The 25,493-nt window shown below is 43.3% G+C and overlaps 2 protein-coding genes across 2 annotated transcripts in view; one reads left to right on the forward strand and one right to left on the reverse strand.

Annotated features, from left to right (window-relative positions):
- Nucleotides 1-7,073, reverse strand: part of LOC111951490 (protein phosphatase 1H-like) — a 54,828-nt gene extending 47,755 nt beyond the window's left edge. The window contains exon 1 of the mRNA XM_023969619.2: nt 6,598-7,073. Coding sequence (XP_023825387.1) covers nt 6,598-6,827 — 230 coding nt within the window. The 5' untranslated portion in view covers nt 6,828-7,073. The remainder of the gene's footprint in view (nt 1-6,597) is intronic.
- A 9,864-nt stretch (nt 7,074-16,937) lies between these two features.
- The window catches only part of il17rel (interleukin 17 receptor E-like), a 54,334-nt gene continuing 45,778 nt past the window's right edge, over nt 16,938-25,493 (forward strand). Inside the window, exon 1 of the mRNA XM_023969632.2 lies at nt 16,938-17,245. Coding sequence (XP_023825400.1) covers nt 17,144-17,245 — 102 coding nt within the window. The 5' untranslated portion in view covers nt 16,938-17,143. The remainder of the gene's footprint in view (nt 17,246-25,493) is intronic.

A 25,493-nucleotide genomic window follows, 5' to 3' on the forward strand; every position in this document is an offset into this window, starting at 1 on the left:
TTGATGGGTCACGTGAAAGAAACGCTATCACCCCCAGCCACATCCAGTCGTGGAAAAAGTACTAAATTCTCATACTTGAGTAAAAGTAAATAAATAATTTCAAATTCCTTATATTAAACCAGACGGTACAATTTTTTGTTATTTTTATTGATGGACAGCCAGGGGCACACTCCAACACGCTACAATTACTGAGTAACGGGTCTGAATACTTATGTAAATGTGATATTCTTTTTTTAATAAATTAACTTCTCTGGGATATGTGGGACGCTAACGTCCCACTTGGCCAAAAGCCAGTAAAAATGCAGCGCGCCATAATTTACAAACAAAGCATTTGTGTTTAGTGAGTCTGCCAGATCAGATGCAGTAGAGATGACCAGGAATGTTCTCTTGATAAGTGTGTGAATTTGACAATTTTCCTGTCAAAATGTATACGAGTACTTTTGGGTGTAAGGGAAAATGTATAGAGTACATTATTTTATTTTGGAATGTAGTGAAGTAAAAGTTGCCAAAAGTATAAATAGTAAAGTAATGTACAGATATTCCCCCCAAAATACTTAAGTAGTACTTTAAAGTATTTTCACTGAAGTACTTTACACCACTTCCCAAATGCATTCACACAGAACATTAGCATACTTTGGATACGGTTACACATCCACTTATCACATAGTATTCCATACATAAGTTAAGGCTATGCAACCTGAGTTGAAAGCTGAGTGAGGTGTACATGTAACAGTACATAAACAGATGCATGTTCCATATACACTACCGTTCAAAAGTTTGGGGTCACTTAGAAATGTTCTTGTTGTCCATGAAAACATACATGAAATGAGTTGCAAAACGAATAGGAAATATAGTCAAGACGTTGACAAGGTTGTAAAATAATGATTTTCAGTTGAGATAATAATTGTATCCTTCAAACTTTGRTTTCGTCAAAGAATCCTCCATTTGCAACAATTACAGCCTTGCAGACGTTTGGCATTCTAGTTGTCAATTTGTTGAGGTAATCTGAAGAGATTTCACCACATGCTTCCTGAAGCACCTCCCACAAYTTGGATTGGCTTGATGGGCACTTCAACGTAACATACYGTCAAGCTGCTCCCACAACAGCTCAATAGGGRTGCGATTCGGTGACTGTYCTGGCCAGTCCGTTATTGACAGAATACCAGCTGACTACTTCTTCCCTAAATAGTTAATGCATAGTTTGGYGCTGTGCTTTTGGTTATTGTCCTGTTGTAGGAGGAAATTGGCTCCAATTAAGCGCTGTCCACAGGGTATAGCATGGTGTTGCAAAATGGAGTGATAGCCATCCTTCTTCAAGATCCCTTTTACCCTGTACAAATCTCCCACTTTACCASCACCAAAGCACCKCCAGACCATCACATTGCCTCCACCATGCTTGACAGATGGCATCAAGCACTCCTCCAGCATCTTTTCACTTTTTCTGCATCTCACGAATGTTCTTCTCTATGATCCGAACACCTCAAACTTAGATTTGTCTGTCCATAACACTTTTTTCCAATCTTCCTCTGTCCAYTGTCTGTGTTCTTTTGCCCATCTTAATCTTTTCTTTTTATCGGCCAGTCTGAGATATGGCTTGTGCTGCTCTGTGAAGGGAGTAGTACACAGCGTTGTACAAGATTTTCAATTTCTTGGCAATTTCTCGCATGGAATAGCCTTCAATTCTCAGAACAAGAATAGACTGACGAGTTTCAGAAGAAAGTTATTTGTTTCTGGCCATTTTGAGCCTGTAATCGAACCCACAAATGCTGACGCTCCAGATACTCACTAGTGAAGAAGGCCAGTTTTACAGCTTCTTTAAATCAGAACAACAGTTTTCAGCTAGTCTAACTAATTGCAAAAGGGTTTTCTAATGATCAATTAGCCTTTTAAAATGATAAACTTGGATTAGCTAACACAATTTGCCATTTTCAACACAGGAGTGATGGTTGCTATTAATGGCCCTCTATACGCCTATGTAGATATTCCATAACAAATCTGCCGTTTCCAGCTACAATAGTCATTTACAACATTAACAGTGTCTACACTGTATTCTGATCAATTTGATGTTATTTTAATGGACAAAAAATTGCTTTTCTTTCAAAACCAACGACTTTTCTAAATGGCCCCAAAGTTTTGAACGGTAGTGTATTTACAGTTGAAGTCGGAAGTTTACGTACACCTTAGCCAAATACATTTAAACTCTGTTTTTCAACAATTCCTGACATTCAATCCAAGTAAAAATTCCCTGTCTTAGGTCAGTTAGGATCACCATTATTTTAAGATGTGAAATGTCAGAATAATGTAGAGAGAATGATTTTCACACACTTTTTTTGAGGTAAGGGCTTTGTGATGGCCTCCAATACCTTGACTTTGTTGTCCTTAAGCCATTTTGCCACAACTTTGGAAGTATGCTTGGGGTCATGTCCATTTGGAAGACCCATTTGCGACCAAGCTTAAACTTCCTGACTGATGTCTTGAGATGTGCTTCAATATATCCACATAATTTTCCTATCTTATGATGCCATCTATTTTGTGAAGTGCACCAGCTCCCTCTGCAGCAAAGCACCCCACAACATGATGCTGCCACCCCGCGCTTCACGGTTGGGATGGTGTTCTTCGGCTTGCAAGGCTCTCCTTTTTCCTCCAAGCATAATGATTGCTCATTATGCCCAACAGTTCTATTTTTGCTTCATCAGACCAGAGGACATTTCTCCAAAAAGTACGATCTTTGTCCCCATGTGCAGTTGCAAACCGTAGTCTGGCTTTTTATGGCGGATTTGGAGCAGTGGCATCTTCCTTGCTGAGCGGCGCTTTCAGGTTATGTCGATATAGGACTTGTTTTACTATGGATATAGTACTTTTTTACCTGTTTCCTCCAGCATCTTCACAAGGTCCTTTGCTGTTGTTCTGGGATTGATTTGCACATTCGCACCAAAGTACGTTCATCTCTAAGCGACAGAGATGAATACTCTCCTTCCTGAGAGGTATGACGCTGAGTGGTCCCATGGTTTTATACTTGCGTACTATTGTTTGAACAGATGAACGTGGTACCTTCAGGCATTTGGAAATCGCTCCCAAGGATGAACCAGACTGTGGAGGTCTACAATTTTTTTCTGAGGTCTTGGCTGATTTCTTTGATTTGCCATGATGTCCAGCAAAGAGGGACTGAGTTTGAAGTTAGGCCTTGAAATACATCCACAGGTACACCTCTATTTGACTCAAATGATGTCAATTAGCTATCAGAAGCTTCTAAGCCATGACATCATTTTCTGGAATTTTCCAAGCTGTTTAAAGGCACAGTCAATTTAGTGTATGTAAACTTCTGACCCACTGCAATTGTGACACAGTGAATTATAAGTGAAATAATCTGTCTGTAAACAATTGTTGGAAAAATTACCTGTGTCATGCACAAAGTACATGTCCTAACCGACTTGCCAAAACTATAGTTTGTTAACAAGAAATTTGTGGAGTGGTTGAAAAACAAGTTTTAATGACTCCAACCTAAGTGTATGTAAACTTCCGACTTCAACTACACTGCTCAAAAAAATAAAGGGAACACTTAAACACACAATGTAACTCCAAGTCAATCACACTTCTGTGAAATCAAACTGCCCACTTAGGAAGCAACACTGATTGACAATAAATTTCACATGCTGTTGTGCAAATGGAATAGACAACAGGTGGATATTAGGCAATTAGCAAGACACCCCAATAAAGGAGTGGTTCTGCAGGTGGTGACCACAGACCACTTCTCAGTTCCTATGCTTCCTGGCTGATGTTTTGGTCACTTTGAATGCTGGCGGTGCTTTCACTCTAGTGGCATGAGACGGAGTCTACAACCCACACAAGTGTCTCAGGTAGTGCAGTTCATCCAGGATGGCACATCAATGCGAGCTGTGGCAAAGGTTTGCTGTGTCTGTCAGCGTAGTGTCCAGAGCATGGAGGGCTACCAGGAGACAGGCAGTACATCAGGAGACGTGGAGGAGGCCGTAGGAGGGCAACAACCCAGCAGCAGGACCGCTACCTTCGCCTTTGTGCAAGGAGGAGCAGGAGGAGCACTGCCAGAGCCCGCAAATGACCTCCAGCAGGCCACAAATGTGCATGTGCTTGCTCAAACGGTCAGAAACAGACTCCATGAGGGTGGTATGAGGGCCCGACGTCCACAGGTGGGGTTTGTGTTACAGCCCAACACCGTGCAGGACGTTTGGCTTTGCCAAGAACACCAAGATTGGCAAATTCGCCACTGGCGCCTGTGCTCTTCACAGATGAAAGCGGTTCACACTGAGCACATGTGACAGACGTGACAGAGTCTGGAGACGCCGTGGAGAACGTTCTGCTGCCTGCAACATCCTCCAGCATGACCGGTTTGGCGTGGGTCAGTCATGGTGTGGGTTGGCATTTCTTTGGGGGGCCGCACAGCCCTCATGTGCTCGCCAGAGGTAGCCTGACTGCCATTAGGTACCGAGATGAGATCCTCAGACCCTTGTGAGACATATGCTGGTGCGGTTGGCCCTGGGTTCCTCCTATGCAAGACAATGCTGGACCTCATGTGGCTGGAGTGTGTCACCAGTTCCTGCAAGAGGAAGGCATTGATGCTATGGACTGGCCCGCCCGTTCCCCAGACCTGAATCCAATTGAGCACATCTGGGACATCATGTCTCGCTCCATCCACCAACGCCACGTTGCACACACAGACTGTCCGGGAGTTGGCGGATGCTTTAGTCCAGGTCTGGGAGGAGATCCTCAGGAGACCATCCGCCACCTCATCAGGAGCATGCCCAGGCGTTGTAGGGAGGTCATACAGGCACGTGGAGGCCCACACACATACTGAGCCTCATTTTGACTTGTTTTAAGGACATTACATCAAAGTTGGATCAGCCTGTAGTGTGGTTTTCCACTTTAATTTTTGAGTGTGATCCAAATCCAGACCTCCATGGGTTGATCAATTTGATTTCCATTGATACTTTTTGTGTGATTTTGTTGTCAGCATATTCAACTATGTAAAGAAAAAAGTATTTAATAAGAATATTTCATTCATCTAGATCTAGGATGTGTTATTTTAGTGTTCCCTTTATTTTTTTTGAGCAGTGTATATATATATTATATATATATATTTATTTATTTTGCTAAAAATGTGGGGCTCAATGACAGGTCGCCACTGCATAGGAGATTTGATGATGATGCTCCTGTTTTCTTTGCGCCTTGCGGTAACTCTCCATGGTTCTAAATCAATAGATGTTTCGTAGTCTGAACTTTCAGAAATATGAACTTGCTTGACCATTCTGTAGGTCATGTAACTGTTTGTTGTACATGCAATATGGTTGGTGGATTTCACCAACCAGAGGTTGCTCTCCAGTTTTGTGATGAAACAAAGGTGTGGTTGAATTTATTCTGCCACTGTGTCTTCTTCTTGTCTTTTTTATTTAACTAGGCAAGTCAGTTAAGAACACATTTTAATTTACAATGACAGCCTAACCCGGCCAAACCCGGACGACGCTCTGCTAATTGTGCGCCCCCCTATGGGACTCCCAATCACGGCCAGATGTGATACAGTCTGGATTCAAACCAGGGACTGTAGTGACGCCTCTTGCACTGAGATGCAGTGCCTTAGACCACTGCGCCACTCGCGAGCCCAATATAATAAATATATATAAAATAAATATATWTCATGGTCACAAGGCATATGAACTAACAGGTTATAAAGCAAACAATGCAATTGTCACAACACATAGGTTGTAARCAAATTATGGCTATTTTMGGGGGTTTGGCTACCCCAGTGATTTMACTCACACACCGRTACTGGTAAAGACCCAGCTCCTAGGGCTGATGAGAGCTAGCCCCCTTTTCTGAAGTGGAAAACTGCTGCATATTGGATGATGTAACTGAGTGAGCTCTGATGGAATTTCGCCCTGTTGATGTTGACTTGCGGAGAACAGGTGATGAATGGGAGAATGAAACATGTAAGGCCATTAAAATCAGCATAATAGTGTGCAGTATAAAACAACCGCATATAGACAAAGGATTAGCCTATTTCAATGAGCTGTTATGGCAAAAATGTTGCTATTATCACACATTTAAGTTAGGACTTCAGGATTGTTTTCGTTTCCAATAAATGCATGMGTCTACACAAGGAATTTCTATTTGGCCTACATCTATCTACAGATGAGCAGGCTACATTGGAAGGTTTATTCTCGTGCGTCTGAGCTGAGCTGTGCGTGGGAGCAGGCAGGCAAGGAGCTGTCAGTGGCACGCAAACTCCATGGCCATAAATAACATTCCCAYATGCTATCTTCTCTCCTTCTCTCCATGCTCATACATGCATACACTCTCTCTCTCTCTCTCTGTTTCATGCGAATAACATATTGGACTGTGACACACAACACAAATCTATGATAGAATGAAACATGTAGGCTATTGCCTAGTATGTGGCACGCATTTGAATCTAGTTCCAAAACCGTTATCTGTAAAAGGCAGCGGATGCTGAGGCAGAGAGATGGGCTATGGGTGCAGCCTTGCAATTAAACTAAAGAAAGGGTTGACAAATCTTGGAAGATGGACGTATCTATAGGCTACATCAGTTTAGGCTACTGTACTTACTCTGCGTAACCAGTGGCCCACGGCAATCTCTTCGTCTCTTTGAGGATGAGAATCGGCCGTCCTATGTGATCTGCGGAGCATTCGATTTCATCCTGGGTCAGTCCTAGGAACTCGGGTCTCGTGTAGGGGAATTTCAGCGGCAGTTCTGATCCGGAAGAGTCACCTTCAGCGCCACCAGCCACAACGCCTCCCATGAAATTGGCCACCGCAGATTTAACCCGAGTGAGCATGTTCGTGCCGCGTCGTGGGTCAGTGCTGTGCGGTGCGCCAGCGCGGCTCCCCTTTCCCGAATTTCCCCCCAGCTCGGCGACACGTTTCGACGACAGCGCGATGGATGAAAAAAATACCTCCTCCGATTCAGGATTTTATTCAAAGCCGCTGGAGAGAGAGCTAAAGCCCTCTTGTGGACGCGGAAATACACTCGCGATTAACAGAGTCATGTGATTTCAGCCTATCAAGCTGCTGGATTTGGTCGCCAGGGCCACCGCACGAGCACTGAGCTATAGGGTTGATTAACAYTTGGGGGTCAAAGGTATCACTTATCCTGGGATCTTGAGCATTGTAGACAAAGTCTACAATCTGTCAGGGACAACCCCTGGATTTACACGCATCTTGGAGTTTCCCCAGAGGTGTGTGTTATCAGGGGGCAACTTTTGTTTAGGAAGTGGAGGGGGGGGGGCATTTATATATCTATATCTTTTTTGATTTATAAATGTTTTATCCAGTCGGATAAACACTTAAAAACACCCTACCTGACCGTTCTGAGGGTCTTGAAATGTAACATCCAAACAAAATCTTGGCCCATATTTAAACTATTTTTGCAATACAAAATTCTCCAGACCTCCAAGGTCCYTGTACGTTTTGTTATTTTAATTACCGAGTCAAAAAAGGGAAAGGAAAAACAGAAAACAGCTCATTTTCGTTTTTGTTGCTGAATTTGAAAAATGAAAATCAGATAGGACTTGTTTTCTCATTTATATTATTGAAATTGGTTGGACATGAAATATTTGTTCCATTTGTTTTTCTATCTTGAATATTCACGGGGCTTAGGGTGTGTGTTTACAGTCTGGGTTGGCAGCACAAACAAATGATTAGACTGTGTGAGTGTGACAGGAAGATAAAAATACTTATGTTAGCTAAGATGCAGAACTTAATATTAAGTTAGCATGCCAATATAATAAACTCAACAACAGCTGAACAAAGTTGGTGTCATGGATCCCTCTGGACCTTTCATTGTGCACACCTGGCCCCTATTCCCYCTGATTAGCATGTTATATATGTGCTCTGTTCCCTCTGTCGGTTATTGTTCCCATGTCTGTTGGTGGTGTGAGTACCTAGACGTTGGTTCAGCTGTTATGCTGTGTGCTATATATATTGTGTATTATGGGTATCGTCCCATGGCGTTCAACGAGGTTTACCCTCACTCTTTTGTTTGGGTACAGCCCAGTGTTATTGTATACGTGTTTGTTTTGGGTATATTAAAAACCCCTATTGTGTATTCCTGTGTCTGTCTCCAAAATTCTTTATACCAGCGTGACAGTTGGCTTGCACTAGCTAGCAGGCTGCTATCTAGCCCCACCTGCTTACTGACTATAGACATGCTAGCTAGTGGAAGTAAGTTAGTCCCTCAACCTGCTACAAGATGATGCCCGGCCAGAGCTACCTGCTGCAGAAAGGACAGATTTCTCCATTACTTTCTGAAGCCAATTTAGCTAGATCTTCTGTCAGCTGATGGTGTTTATTGACTGAATAATAATGAACAGCAGATATTGTAAATGGTTACCTATCTGGCACTTTGCATAGCTAACTTAGCTATTGCTTACACATACAACAATATCCAATCAAGCAATAGTCAGAGCTGATGTGRGTGTTTGTGTGTGAGAGAGTTCTGAATGTTCCCGCAGCAGAAAATCACAGTATGGCATCTCATGTGATCATCATGAACTTCATATAATTACATCAGCCAATACAGTAAGTTAAAATAAGCCTTTTTATTGGTATGGGTATAGGTCACCTACATCCGTTCCTGCTCACTGAAAGGCAGACATAGGCTATACTCTTCAGCTGTGAACACGACTATTGTTGCAACAATTTGCCTACTTCTCTGAATGTACACAGAGTATACCAAACATTAAGAAAACTTCAGAACAGCCTCAATTCATGGCATGGCATGACTCTACAAGGWGTCAAAATCGTTCCACATGGATGCTGGATTCACCTGGTCAGTCTATTTCATGGAAAGAGTATGTGTTCCTAATGTTTTGTATACTCAGTGTATCTAGGTGTAGGATCTTAATTTGATCACCCTGTTGCAGGAAATTGAGATGCAGACCATTCAATGAGAGACTCTGTGAATACACACTTAGATCTTTCTTGAATTGTATGTGTGTAAGTAAGTGGGGACGGGGAGAAGAGTGTACAGGAGGAGTGCATAAACATAAGTTAGTTGAAATCAAATAAAATGATTTAAATACAGTAAGACATTGTTAGTTTGGCAAAAAAAACCTTAGCCAACATTTGTGGGTTACATCTTTTGTCCAATGGAAAATAATTGCAAAAAAGGCAGATGACCTATGTAGCAAATTAGGCTTAAGTATCATTTGAGGGCTCACTAATGCAATAAAGTCTGTCTGGTCATTTGTTCGTGGGCTGTAGCCTCAAGCCTGATATGAATAATAATACAGCCAGTGTCACATTTTTGATACTTCYTCCAAAGTGCTTTACCTTAAAATGTGCAAACAGGCTTAAAAACAGGAAGTGCTAACTGGTGGATGGTGACTGCATTTTGCCTGTACTAAATAGATACAGTGGGGCAAAAAAGTGTTTAGTCAGCCACCAATTGTGCAAGTTCTCCCACTTAAAAAGATGAGAGAGGCCTGTAATTTTCATCATAGGTACACTTCAACTATGACAGACAAAATGAGAAAAAAAAATCCAGAAAATCACATTGTAGGATTTTTWATGAATTTATTTGCAAATTATGGTGGAAAATAAGTATTTGGTCAATAACAAAAGTTTCTCAATACTTTGTTATATACCCTTTGTTGGCAATGACTGAGGTCAAACGTTTTCTGTAAGTCTTCACAAGGTTCACACACTGTTGCTGGTATTTTGGCCCATTCCTCCATGCAGATCTCCTGTTTTGGGGCTGTTGCTGGGCAACACGGACTTTCAACTCCCTCCAAAGATTTTCTATGGGGTTGAGATCTGGAGACTGGCTAGGCCACTCCAGGACCTTGAAATGCTTCTTATTTCTCAGTCTTCTGTCACCATCAGCTGACAGAAGATCTAGCTAAGTATTCTACATAAAGTAATGGAGAAATCTTACCTTTCTGCAGCAGGTAGCTCTAGTCGGGCAGCGTTATCAAGTCGATATGATATGGATTTGACGTTTAAAATTAAGAAGCTAAGATTTAAAGTCGTCTSTTTCTACGGAAACAGATCGTGCCTTTCTCTATGCAGTAGGAAGCCGATTATGCAGTGAACCTTTATCTGTTCTTGATTACGGTGATATTATTTATCAAAGTGCTTCTGATGCTTCTCTTAAACCTTTGGATGTCATCTACCACCGTGCCCTTCGTTTTGTTACAGGTGACACTTTTGATATTCATCACTGCACCTTGTATCGAAAGGTTGGCTGGACTTCGCGAAAGAACCGTAGAGCTCAATATTACTCCCTTTATGTTTACAAGGCCCTAACTTTGCTGTTGAAGTATAGACACCCGAGTTGCCTAACCCGTTAACAGGATTGGTTAACTCTTGAGTTTCCCAGGGTCTCCACTGGGCTAGATAAATCTGCTTTTAGTTTTAATGCACCGTATTGCTGGAACAAAATTCGAAATATATTTCATCTTGATATTCCTGGTGCCCCTCGGGCAATTTAAAGTATTAATGGGGGACTTATTTGTGGAAGAATGTAACTGTTTTTCTGGGCGATTTGGGATGTTTTATTTGTGCTTCCCATGACTGTGTTTTTGTATTTTAATGTGGGTATATATTTACTGTAGGTCACGGGGGGTTGYTGGAACCTTAATTGGAGAGAACGGGCTCGTGGTAACGGCTGGAGCGGAATTGGTGGAATGTTTTCAAATACTTCAAACACAAGGTCCCATGTGTTTGATGTCCTTCCATTATTATGAGCAGTCCTTCCCTCAGCAGCCTTCACTGCTGTACAACATTACAACATTTACAACATTAACAACATCTACACTGTATTTCTGATCAATTTAATGTTTTTTTTTAATGGACAAAAAAGGTGCTTTTCTTTCAAAAACAAGGACATTTCTAAGTGACCCCAAACTTTTGAACGGTAGTGTATATTTTTTTTTACATTGTTGGCAAACTGATATCTGACACTTATTCATGCCAAAATAACATGCAAAAGGGTGAGGCTTTTTTCCTAAACAGGTGGGGCTCAAAACAGCCTCTGCTCCACCTGCCCTGAATGACAGGTTGACGCTGACCAACATACTGTACCTCTTACTGTACCTTTCTAGAAACACAATGTAATACACAGTCATATCCAGTAGATGGAGTCATTACACAGAGAGATAAGACTGATTAAGGTACTTTGGGTCACTAGCTTTTCAATATGTTCACAAAATATTTGCTTTCATGAAATACTTACATCACTACAAATCATTTTGTATACCCTAGGGGATGATATTGCGCCAAGCACCATGACCAAACATGCTTAAATCTATAGAAAATATGTGCTACTTCCAGTAAGACATCCATTACGCCTGAAGAATTTCCCTTTGTCSCTTGCAGCCTTCAGATTATAATGGGATCAATGGTCTCACACATGCAATTTTCCCATTCACAGTCACGGAACCATAGTTATATGAGATCATTTTACATCATAAAACAAGGACCTGTCTGACAACCTCTTATCTGTCTCTCTTCCCAACATCATTACATGCTATTAATTARGTCACTACATGGTTTTAAAGAACTTAGGGCAAAGGTTGCTTTCCAGAGAGACATCCGGGATTGTAACATACTCTGTTTCACGGAAACATGGCTCTCTGGGGACATGCTGTTGGAGTCGATACGACCACCGGGATTCTTTGTTCGTCGCACCGACAGGAATAAACATCTCTCTGGGAAGAAGAAGGGCAGGGGTGTATGTTTCATGATTAATGGCTCATGGTGTAATTGTAACAACATACAGGAATTTATGTTCACCTAACCTAGAATTCCTTACAATTAAATGCTGACTGTATTATCTCCCAAGATAATTKTTGTCGGTTATTGTCACAGCCATGTATATCTCCCCTCAAGCTGATACCACGACAACCCTCAATGAACTACACTGGACTTTATGAAAACTGGAAACCATATATCCTGAGGKAGCATTTATTGCAGCTGGGGATTTTAACAATGCAAATTTGAGAACAAAGCTATCTAAATTCTATCAGCATATTAATTGTAGTACCCGGGCTGGCAAAACACTGGATCACTGCTACTCTAACTTTCACAATGCATACAAGGCCCTCCCCCGCCCTCCATTCGGCAAATCTGACCACTACTCCATTTTGCTTCTCCCCTCCTATAGGTAGAAACTCAAACAGGATGTACCAGTGACAATGACCATTCAACGCTGGTCTGACCAATTGGAATCCATGCTTCAAGATTGTTTTGATCATTCGGACTGGGACATGTTCAGGGTAGCCTCAGAGAATAATATAGATTTATATGCTGATTCAGTGAGTGAGTTGATAAGGATGTGCATAAGAAATGTTGTACCCACTGTACATATTAAAACCTACCCTAACCAGAAACTGTGGATAGATGTCAGCATTCGCACAAAACTGAAAGCGCGAACCACCGCATTTAACCATGGAAAGAGGACCGGGAATATGGCCGAATACAAACAGTGCAGTTTTCCCTCCGCAAGGCAATCAAACAAGCGAAATGTCAGTACAGGAACAAGGTGGAGTCYCAATTCAATGGCTCAGACACGAGACGTATGTGGCAGGTTCTACAGACAATCACGGACTACAAAAAGAAAATCAGTCACAGACTCCGACGTCTTGCTTCCAGACAAACTAAACACCTTTTTTGCCTGCTTTGAGGATAACACAGTGCCACCGACATGGKCCGCTACCAAGGACTAGGCTCTCCTCCTTCCTGGCCGACATGAGTAAYACATTTAAGCGTGTTAACCCTCGCAAGGCTGCCGGCCTAGACGGCATCCCTAGCCGCGTCCTCAGAGCATGCTCAGACCAGCTGGCTGGTGTGTTTACGGACATATTCAATCTCTCCCTATCCCGGTCTGRMGTCCCTACATGCTTCAAAATGGCCACCATTATTCTTGTACCCAGGAAGGCAAAGGTAACTGAACTGAATGACTTTCGCCCCGTAGCACTCACCTCTGTCATCATGAGGTGCTTTGAGAGACTAGTGAAGGATCAAATCACCTCCACCTTACCTGTCACACTAGACTCACCGCAATTTGCATYCCGCCCCAATAGGTCCACAGACGATGCAATCGCCATCACACTGCACACTACCCTATCCCATCTGGACAAGAGGAATACCTACATWAGAAAGCTGTTGATTGACTACAGCTCAGCATTCAACACCATAGTACACTGCAACCTCATCATCAAGCTTGAGGCCCTGGGTCTCAAACCRGCCCTGCGCGATTGGGTTCTGGACCTCCTGACAGGCCGCCCCCAGGTGGTGAAGGTAGGAAACAACATCCCCACTTTGCTGATCCTCAACATTGGGGCCCCACAAGGGTGCATGCTCAGCCCCCTCCTGTACTCCCTGTTCACCCGGCCATGCACGCCTCCAACTCGATCATCAAGTTTGCAGACGACACAAGAGTAGTAGGCTCYATCAKCAACAATGATGAGACAGCCTATAGCGAGGAGGTGAGGGCACTCAGAGTGTGGTGTCAGGAAAACAACCTCTCACTCATTGTCAACAAAACAAAGGAGATGATCGTGGACTTCKGCAAACAGGAGAGGGAGCACCCCCCTATCCACATCGACGGGACAGCAGTMGAGAAGGTGGAAAGATTTCAGTTCCTCGGCGTACACATCATGGACAAACTGAAATGGTCCACCCACACAGACAGTGTGGTGAAGAAGGCGCAACTGCGCCTCTTCAACCTCAGGAGGCTGAAGAAATGTGTCACTTTAAACCCTCACAAACTTTTAGAGATGCACAATCGAGAGCATCCTGTCGAGCTGTATCACCACCTGGTATGGCAACTGCACCACCCACAACCGCAGGGCTCTCCAGAGAGTAGTGCGGTCTGCACAACGCATCACCAGGGGCAAACTACCTGCCCTACAGGACAGCTACAGCACTCGATGTCACAGGAAGGCCAAAAAGATCATCAAGGACAACAACCACCTCAGCCACTACCTGTTCACCCCGCTTACAATCCAGAAGGCGGAGGTCAGTACAGGTGCATCAAAGCTGGGACAGAGAGACTGAAAAATAGCTTCAAGGCCATCAGACTGTTAAACAGCCATCACTAACAGAGAGAGGCTGCTGCCTAKGTACAAACTTGAAATCATTGCCCAACTAACAAATTGATCACTTGTCACTTTATTTAATGCCAKTTTAATAATGATGTCAGAGGAAGGCCCTAAAAATTGTCAAAKACTCCAGCCACCCTAGTCATACTGTTCTCTCTGCTACCGCATGGCAAGCGGTACCAGAGAAGCCAAGGCTTCTTAARAGCTTCTACCCCCAAACCATAAGACTCCTGAACAGCTAATCAAAGGGCTACGCAGACCCCTCTTTTACGCTGCTGCTACTCTCTGTTTATAATCTATACATAGTCACTCTAACTCTACCTACATGTACATATTACCTCAATTTAACTCGACCTACCGGTGCCCCTGCACATTGACTCTGTACCGGTACTACCTGCATATTGCCTCGCTTGTTATTTTACTGCTGCGGTTTAATTATTTGTTACTTTTATTTTCTATTTTCTACTTAGTTTTTACTTAACACTTATTTTTTTTATTTTTTTTCGGAACTTCTTAAAGCATTGTTGGTTAAGGGCTTGTAAGTGAGCATTTGACAAATATAATTTGATTTGATTTGTATTTTATACCATCTATTGCATCTTGCCTATGCCGCTCTGTCATTGCTCATCCATATATTTATATGTACATATTCTTATTCCATCCCTTTACTTAGATTTGTGTGTATTAGGTATTTGTTGTGGAATTGTTAGATTACTTGCTGATATTGCTGCACTGTCGGAACTAGAAGCACAAGCATTTCGCTACCCTCGCAATAACACCTGCTAACCATGTGTACGTGACCAGAACATTGCTCCTGGGAACATAGCCCATACAACTACACCTGTGAGGACATGTCAAAATCTTATCTCTTTCCCCAGCATCAGAAACATGGGATTTCCGTCAGAAGTTCAAAGAGGGTCCCTTCTTTCTTTTTCTCTTTCTGTTTTTTCCTTCTTTTTTTTTTTTACCTGTATGGCTGCACTAAAACTATGCTACAGATGTTTGAATATAGCCCGGGTGCATCTTCTGCAGGTATTTCGAGATGTTTTCATTTCTGTCAGCCGTTGCCATGGGAGCTTTATGGTTGAATAAAGAAAATGCATCATTCTCACCATGGCTACAGGCACACATCGACATGTTGTTTATTGAGAAATGTTCCTTTTTTAAATGGTTTGATTGTGAATGCGTTATGAGAACATTTGTATGACTGCAATCACGGTCTGAGATAAATAGGGGAACATGTCTGTGTTTCCTTTTCCAGTTTATCTCATCAAAGCCTTCAATGACGTTGAAACTTCAGGTGTAAATCAATGGTAGCCAGAGCCATATTTCTCTGTATATGGTTCTGATTGATGGTGGCATTTCAATAATAGAAGATAATTGGTTTGCTCTTTACAAACGTCACAGTTTTTCAGTGGTCTTTCCTGTCAAGTTGCACACAGCAACCAATACAGTCCTGTGTACTAGGACCATCTTTTGCTCTCTTTTCTTTAATACATTTTTACATTTTATTTACCCCTTTTTCTCCCCAGTTGGTAGTTACGGTCTTGTCCCATCGCTGCAACTCCCGTATGGACTCGGGAGAGATGAAGGTCGAGAGCCATGCATCCTCCGAAACACAACCCTGCCAAGCCACACTGCTTCTTGACACACTGCTCGCTTAACCCGGAAGTCAGCTGCACCAATGTGTCGGAGGAAACACTGTACCACTGGTGACCATGTCAGCATGCGCCCGGCCCACCACAAGAGTTGCTAGAGCACGATGGGACAAGAACATCCCAGCTGGCCAAACCCTCCCCTAACCCGGACGACGCTGGGCCAATTTTGCACCGCTTCATGGGTCTCCCGGTCTCGGACAGCTACGACACAGCCCAGGATCGAACCAGGGTCTGTAGTGACGCCTCAAGCACTGCGATGCAGTGTGTTAGACAGCTGCGCCACTCGGGAGGACCTTTTCGCGCTCTTTTCTATAAACGTGGTCTATACTAAACCTACAGTAAAACAGATCTCTCAGGATGTAACAGGCATTTTCCTCTATGATACAAACATTTGTTGTGAAATGGCAAAATGGCACTGCAGACAATCTCTCGTGGACAGAATACGTAAACATAAATGGTACAAATGACGCAAAATTTTTGTTCTGGGTTAACTGAGATTACTGTGGACATAGCAACATTGATCCAGTGCAGTGTAGGTACTGTATGTGTACTGTGTGGGATGTTTCCACACTCCTCAGATCACTTCCTTCACAAACATTACAAATTCCTCACGTGCAGATTATGTCACCTGTCTATTCATAACGGCAATGCATAAACATTACATTTCATGGACAAATTACAATCTATATTTTTGTTGTATGATGAGTTACTGTATGTTTGATTTACTTACAATAGCAATACTGTAACATCTTTTGGACTAAGTACACATAGCAGTACTAATACTAGCTACTGCATGTAGCCCATAAAATATCTGACTCTGAAGGCAATACTTTCTTTAGGACCCCGAAGGCAATAATTCTGCTGACAGAAAAAAAAACTAAAAGCTGCCCCACCTTGATACATTGCACAAAATTGTCTTACGCTTTCGCCAATATACCTGGACAATGTCTAGAGTGTCTTGAAATGTTTCTAAGAAATCCGATTTCAAACAATTAAGTGGTTGAGAATACCTGAGCGAGAGAGAGCGAGAGAGAAAGAGAAAGAGAGAGAGAGAGAGAGAGAGAGAGAGAGAGAGAGAGGGAGAGGGAGAGGGAGAGGGAGAGGGAGAGAGTCTTGTGGGCAGGCTCTAGGTTTCCCTCTATTTAAAATGCAATCATCACCCTACTTGTCATCTGTGGGGCTTCTGTCTCTCTTGTCTGTCTCTCTTGTCTACTACACTACAACCATCACTTACTGGAACAGGCACAGTGACAGACAGGGTCAGCTACAGACAAGCCACCTGCCTCACACAGCTAGAGTACAAAACCAAACCAGCATACCTGAAAGAAGACTTTGAAACTTTGAAACAGACTTCAGAACTATAGTGAGGTCGCAGGACTGGGAGTGAAGAAGATGATTTCAACTATTATATTGATGGTGTCTCTCTATGGGCTCTCCCTGGCCCAAGGGGAAGGAATGGAGAGGATCCAGGACTGTAAAACAAGATGCTCCAAGGTAGGAAATCACTCTTCCTGTATCTTTCRGAGGAAAAACTTTTTAATTTTCAAACACTTCTCAAGTGTCTATAAGCTGCTATCACTTTGAATACTACTGCTAATATTATTACTATTGCTTCTAAAAACTGACTATAGCTTAACTACAAACAGAGCATACTGTGCTGTTAACAATAGTCCGAAGTGAGAGTAGTGTTTGTCATATCATGACCAATAGGTTGTAGTGTCAGTGTATCATATTTACTCTCTTGCACATAATYGAACCTTGATATCATATTCCCCATATATTCTGAGCAACCATGGCAACCAAACAAAGTAAAGGATTATAATGATTCTGTAGAGTTGTTACACCATTAGAGTTTATCACTTCATTTGGCAGTGGCTCTGACTATACTATGACTGAACTTTCACATTTAATACAGTAAAACACAGTGGCTGAGTGTAGGACACGAAGAGTTATCACTTAGGTGTGTTGACCGTTTGAAACTTCAATATTGTGATGTAGTGTAAATATTACAAAACGACCCTATYTCACCCACTGGATAGATTCTCAACTGGTGGTTGGAGACCCAAATTGGGTTGCGGGAGGCTTTGAAAGGGTAGCTGTGTTTTGAAAAATCTTTATATAATATATTTATATGAAATATATACTCCATTCTGAACTTTAATGACTAATCCCAGAATCAGATATAAAGTGTATAAAATTATAAAAAAACTATTTAACTTTGAAAAATCACATGGAGTATTTTAAGAGCTACAAAATGTAGGATCTTAATTTGATCCCTCTTCCGTTGCTGAGAACGTTCCATGAAATGCAGACTTTAAAATGTCAGACTGGTTTTTCCCAAACGAAAAATTTATCAACTGCTACAAAAAATGTCCATGAATTACAATCCACATAATAATTTAAATTTCCTGTTGCTGCAGGACTATTTTCCTGCTGTACTGTAGCATACTTTATCAAATTAAGATCCTACATCTGTATTAGCACCGCTAACAAATTTGGTTGATTTTGTGATCCCAACATTCATCATCAAGAATATGAGCTATAAAATAGTTATTTCTGGTTGCTTGTCAATGTTATCTGGCTAACTCATTGATCCTGCTTTGTAGTATACTCCTCTGTTAGCTTGATACTTTCTGTCTATGTTTGCGTCAGAGGCTGATGGGAGGAGCMATAGGAGGACAGGCTCATTGCAATGGCTTGAATGGTATAAATGGAACACTATCAAACACATCAAACATATGGAAACCACATTTGACTCCGTTCCATTAATTCCATTCCATCCGTTACAATGAGCCCATCCTCCTATATCCCCTCCCACCAGCCTCCTCTGGGACCATTAAGCTATTCAAAAATATCGAAAACAATAATTAAATTAAATGTGGAATTTGGTCAGCTACCTTCAGACTAGTCTCGGAGCGAAACAACCGACACGTATGTGTTCGTGAGAGACTTACCTTTCAATAGAGGGGTCATATTAGTGTGTAGCCCAAACTGTTCGGACGCTACAGACAGAAGTATGCAGATCGGCTGTACCGACTTCAGACGAGTCCCGTGATGCTAGTGGGAGTTGTAGACCAAAACGGAGAACACCATCGTGTTCGTGAGAGTCTCATCGTTCCARAGAGGGGTATTTCCATTCGGATGCTACAGACGTTTTCGTGGGAAGACCGAGTTTCGGGATGTCTCYTGGTCTGAAAAACACAACTTTAGCACTGCCAACTTTCACAGCAGATGCTGGTCTCAGAGCATTTCGTATTATTATATTATGTAAATCTGAGCGACCTCATTTAGTATGATATGTTACATTTCAAATGTTATGTATTAATGAGCAAATGTCCATCAACCATTTTGTATGATATGTTACGAATTACAATTTGCAAAATGTACAATACTTTACTAATTTGCAAAACGTATGATATGTTACGAATTCTAGCTAGATGGCTAAAGTTAGCTAGTTGGCTCACATTGGCTAGGGTTGAGGGTTAGGGGTTAGAGTTAAGGTTASAGTTTAGAAGTTAGATTAAAGGGTTAGGGGAAGGGTTAGCTAACAAGCTAAGTAAATTCAGCAAAAAAAGAAACGTCCTCTGACTGTCAACTGCGTTTATTTTCAGCAATCTTAACATGTGTAAATATTTGTATGAACATAACAAGATTCAACAACTGAGACATAAACTGAACAAGTTCCACAGACATGTGACTAACAGAAATAAAAAAATGTGTCCCTGTGCTGATAAAAGGAGGGTCAAAATCAAATAGTAACAGTCAGTATCTGGTGTGGCCACCAGCTGCATTAAGTACTCGCAGTGCATCTCCTCCTCATGGACTGCACCAGATTTGACAGTTCTTGCTGTGAGATGTTACCTACCCACTCTTCCACCAAGGCACCTGCAGTTCCCCAACATTTCTGGGGGAGATGCCCTAGCCCTCACCCTCCGATCCAACAGGTCCAGACGTGCTCAATGGGATTGAGATCCGGGTCTTTCGTTGGCCCATGGGCAGTACACTGACCATTCCTGTCTTGCAGAAATCAAACACAGAACGAGCCAGTATGCTGGTGGCATTGTCATGGCTGGAGGGCCATGTCAGGATGAGCCTGCAGGAAGGGTACCACCATGAGGGAGGGAGGATGTCTTCCTGTAACGCACAGCGTTGAGATTGGCTGCGCAATGAAAACCAGCTCACCTCAGATGCTGTGACACACCGTCTCAGACCATGGACACTCCACCTCCAAAGATCGCCCCGCTCCAGAGTACAGGCCTCGGTGTAACGCTCATTCCTTTGACGATAAACGCGAATCCGAGATAAACCGTGACTCGTCAGTGAAGGGCGCTTTTTGCCAGTCCGGTCTGGTCTGCGCGGTGGGTTTGTGCCCATAGGCGACGTTGTTGCGCGGTCATGTCTTGGTGAGGACCTGCATTACAACAGGCCTACAAGCCCTCGTCCAGCCTCTCTCAGCATATTGCGGCAGTCTGAGCACTGATGGAGGGATTGTGCTGTTACTGGTGTGACTCGGGCAGTTGTTGTTGCTCAATCCTGTACCGTTCCCACAGGAGTGATGTTCGGATTGTACAGATCCTGTCCAGGTGTTTGTTACTACGTGGTCTGCCACTGCGAGGACAATCATCTGTCCGTCCTATCTCCCTGTAGCGCTGTCTTAGGCATCTTCACAGTACGAGACATTGCCAATTTATTGCCCTGGCCACATCTGCAGTCCTCATGCCTCCTTGCAGCACTCCTAAGGCACGTTCACGCAGATGAGCAAGGGACCCTGGGCATATTTATTTTGGTGTTCTTCAGAGTCATAAGAAAGAACTCTTTAGTTGTCTTAAGTTGTCATAAACTGTGACCTTAATTGCCTACCGTCTGTAAGCTGTTAGTGTCTTAAACGACCGTTCCACAGGTGCATGTTCATGTAATTGTAATTATTCTTAATGTTTATAGGTTCCATAACAAGCATGGGAAAACAGTGTTTAAGACCCTTTACAATGAATATCTTTGAAGTTATTTGGATTTGTACGAATTACTGAAAAACAGGGTCCTGAAAAGGGACCAAAAGACTCTCTGTCTGATCAAACCAAAATTGAACTCCTTGCCTGAATGCCAAGGCGTACGTCTGGAGGGAAACCTGGCACCATCCCTACGGTGAAGCATGGTGGTGGCAGCATCATGCTGTGGGGATGTTTTTGAGCAACCAGGGACTGAGAGAGAAGTCAGGATCGAGGGAAAGATGAAGGGAGCAAAGTACAGCGAGATCCTTGATGAAAACCTGCTCCAGAGCGCTCAGGACCTCAGACTGAGGTGAAGGTTCACCTTCCACAGCGGACAACGACCTAAGCCCACAGCCAAGGCAACGCAGGAGTGGTTCGGGACAAGTTTTTGAATGGCCTTGAGTGCCCCGCCAGAGCCCGGAACTTGAACCCGCCCATCAAATATCTCTGGAGAGACCTGAAATCAGCTGTGCAGCACGCCTCCCCATCCACCTGCACAGAGCTTGATATATCTCCAGAGACAGAATGGAGAGAAACTCCCCACAAAAACAGGTTGTGTCAAGCCTTGTAGCAGTCAATAAGTACAACTCAAGGCTGTATACTGCCAGCCAAAGATGGCTTCAAACGAACGAGCTAGTGCGCTCAAAGGCTTCTGACTATACTTAGTGCTAAATGTGCACATGTATTTTTTTGCCCAAAAATGTTAACCTGTTTTTTGCTTTGTCGATTATGGAGCTAGTTAGGTGCTAGATTGACGAGGGTAAAAAACACTGTTTAATACATTTTTGAATAAGGATGTACGTAACAAAATGGAAAAAGGTCAAGGGTTCCTGAATACTTTTCCGGAAACTGCACTGTATGTAGTCCCCCCCAAAATGCATATTTTCTTCTGTACTTTTGCCGAAGCCCAGATAAGACGCTGATTGATAACAACTGATCCATTCACAGTTCTTTGTCCCTGTTGGCAAGGGATCTTACACATGATGCACATCGTTCATGGTGTATTATTATTCCACACATTATGAGTGTAATTTAACAGAGCTGAGATTTTACTTCAACAGTGCATTCACCCATTGCTTACACCTATCAAGGTTGTTTTTGGATTCTACCTCTAGTGCCTATAGGGGAGTTCTGGGCTAAGAGTTTCATCTGGACAGGGCCTAACTATACTGCCCAATTAAGCACAGACGACGCTAGAGCAAATCACTTTTGGGACAAGTGGTTAGGGCGTTCGTCATTGACGCCGCTGACTGGGTTTTTTAGGACCCTGCTAGGGGAGTCACCACTGTCCACATTCTTAGCCATATACTTTATGTTAAATGTCAGTATACTTGGCAACAAGTTACAGCATATGTATCTGATCTTATCAAATGAGTTTTTCAATTGAAAGAATGGGGAATATGTAGGATTAACCCTTGAGCATGAATTTTATACTAGCGGGGGAGCATTTTAACCAAAGCATGGCATAGGCAGTTCAGACGTCCTGTTGTCTCGTCTTAGTCGTGTCATATTCTGATATATATATATTATATATTTACAGCTTGTCTTCGCTATCTTTTATATATTTTTTATTTTCCAAAGAACTCACACTAGTCGAACACTCTTCTGCAAGCCCGGCTGCACCAGAATTAAAAAAAAATTTTTGTCTTTATTTACCTGACACCTCTCGAACATCACACATACCGACGCTCACGCCAGAACGCTAACCAACGCCCTAACAGAAGCTCAGCCAGCACCTCACACCAGCTACGCCAGAAGCCTCCCAGTTTTACTGGCTAACGTTAGTATCTCCCCCCCTCGCCCTCACCACACGCGCCTCTCTCCGCCTCCGCTCCATCACCGCCCCTATCTCCTCCCCTACAGCTCGCCCACCCTCCTCTCCGCCACTCCCTCTTGTCCACGCCCGACCTCACGCACCAAACCCCTCCCGGACCTTACTCTCTCCCTCTCTCCCCCCCCCCCCCCCCCCCCCCCCCCCCCCCCCCGCCCCCCCCCCCCCCTCCCCCCCCACTTTCACACCACACACCCCTCCTAGTACACCCGTAACTATTATCAAAAGACAGTTTAAACAAACAAAATGTTTTGACATATTAAATTTGCGATATTACAAATTAATATGATTATTTAAAGAGTAAAAAACATACGATTGAAAAAATTAGGTAAATATTAAATAAGAGTTGTATCAAGTGTTGGTCGTAATTAACACATATAGTTGAAAAAGTAATTTTGATAGTATCCTTCTTGTTACTCCTCTTCTTATCATATTTCCATCGAACTTATGATAATAGTATAATTAATAGACCCACCCCCACCCCACCCACCCACAACCACACCTCCGCCCCCTCCACCCCACCACACCCACACCCCCAACCATCCACCCCACCCTCCCCACACCATCAATACTATCCCACCCCCACAACAGATTACTCCAACAGCAAGCTTACTTGGAACATTTACCCCCACGCTGACATTCATCACGAAGACTAGCTAGCAGCTACCGAGTGACTATTGCCTACGTCGATCCGCGAGCAAACATCAATTATTCCGGAGCTCGCCAGTTGAAGAGTTCCATCAGCCACTCCTGGGCTACAATCACCTATCTGACCAGTTTTACTGCCAATGCGCGAGCTCCACCGGGCCTTCACGACTGACTACCGACGTATATCTGCCCGAGGGAGTTATCCAACTGCACCTCCGTAGCGACGTTACCTGAACGCCCATCTGCGGCTCACATCAACTCGTTAGCTGTCTTATCGGCTGCTATCTGAATAAGTCTATCGGACAATTTTCTTGGTCCATATAACTATCATCTATTTTGCCAATTGGATTGCATCCTCTACCACACGGAACCCCACTAATCTACCGACGGAAACGCACGAGGTGGCTAAAAACAGACCTCCTCCTATGCTAGCTCGCTACGATGGCCCGGCTAGCTGCCTGAATCGCCGTGACCCAACCAACCTCTACTCACTGGACCCTTATGATCACCGACTAAGCATGCCTCTCCCTAATGTCAATATGCCTTGTCCATTGCTGTTCTGTTAGTGTTTATTGGCTTATTTCACTGTAGAGCCTCTAGCCCTGCTCACTATACCTTATCCAACCTTTCAGTTCCACCACCCAACACATGCGATGACATCACTGTTTTCAATGATGTTTCTAGAGACAATATCTCTCTCATCATCACTCAAAACCTAGTTTACCTCCACTGTATTCACATCCTACCATACCTTTGTCTGCTACATTATACCTTGAAGCTATTTTATCGCCCCAGAAACTTCCTTTTACTCTCTGTCTAGACGTTCTACTGACAACCAATTCTCATAGTTTTAGCCGTACCCTTATTCCTACTCCTCCTCTGTTCCTCTGGTGATATAGAGGTGAATCCAGCCCCTGCAGTGCCTAGCTCCACTTCTATTCCCGAGGGCTCTCTTTTGATGACTTCTGTACCGTAATAGCCTTGGTTTCATGCATGAAGCCTCCTCCCTAAGTTTGTTTTATTCACTGCTTTAGCACACTCTGCCAACCCGATGTTCTAGCCGTGTCTGATCCTGGCTTAGGAAGACCACCAAAAATTCTGACATTTTCATCCTAACTACAACATTTTCAGACAAGATAGAACGGCCAAAGGGGGCGGTGTTGCAATCTACTGCAAGATAGCCTGCAGAGTTCTGTCCTACTATCCAAGTCTGTACCCAACAACAATTTGAACTTCTACTTTTAAAAATCCACCTCTCATAAAACAAGTCTCTCACAGTTGCCGCATGCTATATACCACCTTCTACCCCCAGCTGTGCTCCGGACACCATATGTGAACTGATTGCCCCCCATCTATCTTCAGAGCTCGTGCTGCTAGCGACCTAAACTGGAACATGCTTAACACCCAGCCATCCTACAATCTAAGCTTGATGCCCTCAATCTCACACAAATTATCAATGAACCTACCAGGTCCACCCAAAGCCGTAAACACGGACACCCGTCATAGATATCATCCTAACCAACTTGCCCTCTAAATACACCTCTGCTTGTTTTCAACCAAAGATCTCAGCGATTACTGCCTCATTGCCTGCATCCATAATGGGTCAGCGGTCAAACAACCTCCACTCATCACTGTCAAACGCTCCCTGAAACACTTCAGCGAGCAGGCCTTTCTAATCGAACCAGGCCGGGGTATCCTGGAAGGATATTGATCTCTTCCCGTCAGTAGAGGATGCCTGGTTATTTTTTTACATTTACATTTACATTTAAGTCATTTAGCCAGACGCTCTTATCCAGAGCGACTTTTTTAAATGCCTTCCTCACCATCTTAAATAAGCATGCCCATTCAAGAAATTTAGAACCAGGAACAGATTATAGCCTTGGTTTCTCTCCAGACCTGACTGCCCTTAACGAGCACAAAAACATCCTATGGCGTTCTGCATTAGCACTCGAACAGCCCCCGTGATATGCAACTTTTCAGGGAGCTAGAAAACCAATATACACAGGCAGTTAGAAAAGCCAAGGCTAGCTTTTTTCAGCAGAAATTTGCTTTCCTGCATCACAAACTCAAAAGTTCTGTGACACTGTAAAAGTCCATGGAGAATAAGAACACCTCCTCCCAGCTGCCCACTGCCTGAAGATAGGAACACTGTCACCACTGATAAATCCACTATAATTGAGAATTTCAATAAGCATTTTTCTACGGCTGGCCATGCTTTCCACCTGCTACCCCTACCCCAGTCAATAGCACTGCACCCCCCCACAGCCTATCGCCA

Source organism: Salvelinus sp. IW2-2015, linkage group LG3, assembly GCF_002910315.2.
Source record: "Salvelinus sp. IW2-2015 linkage group LG3, ASM291031v2, whole genome shotgun sequence".
In the NCBI taxonomy this organism is placed as follows: Eukaryota; Metazoa; Chordata; class Actinopteri; order Salmoniformes; family Salmonidae; genus Salvelinus; species Salvelinus sp. IW2-2015.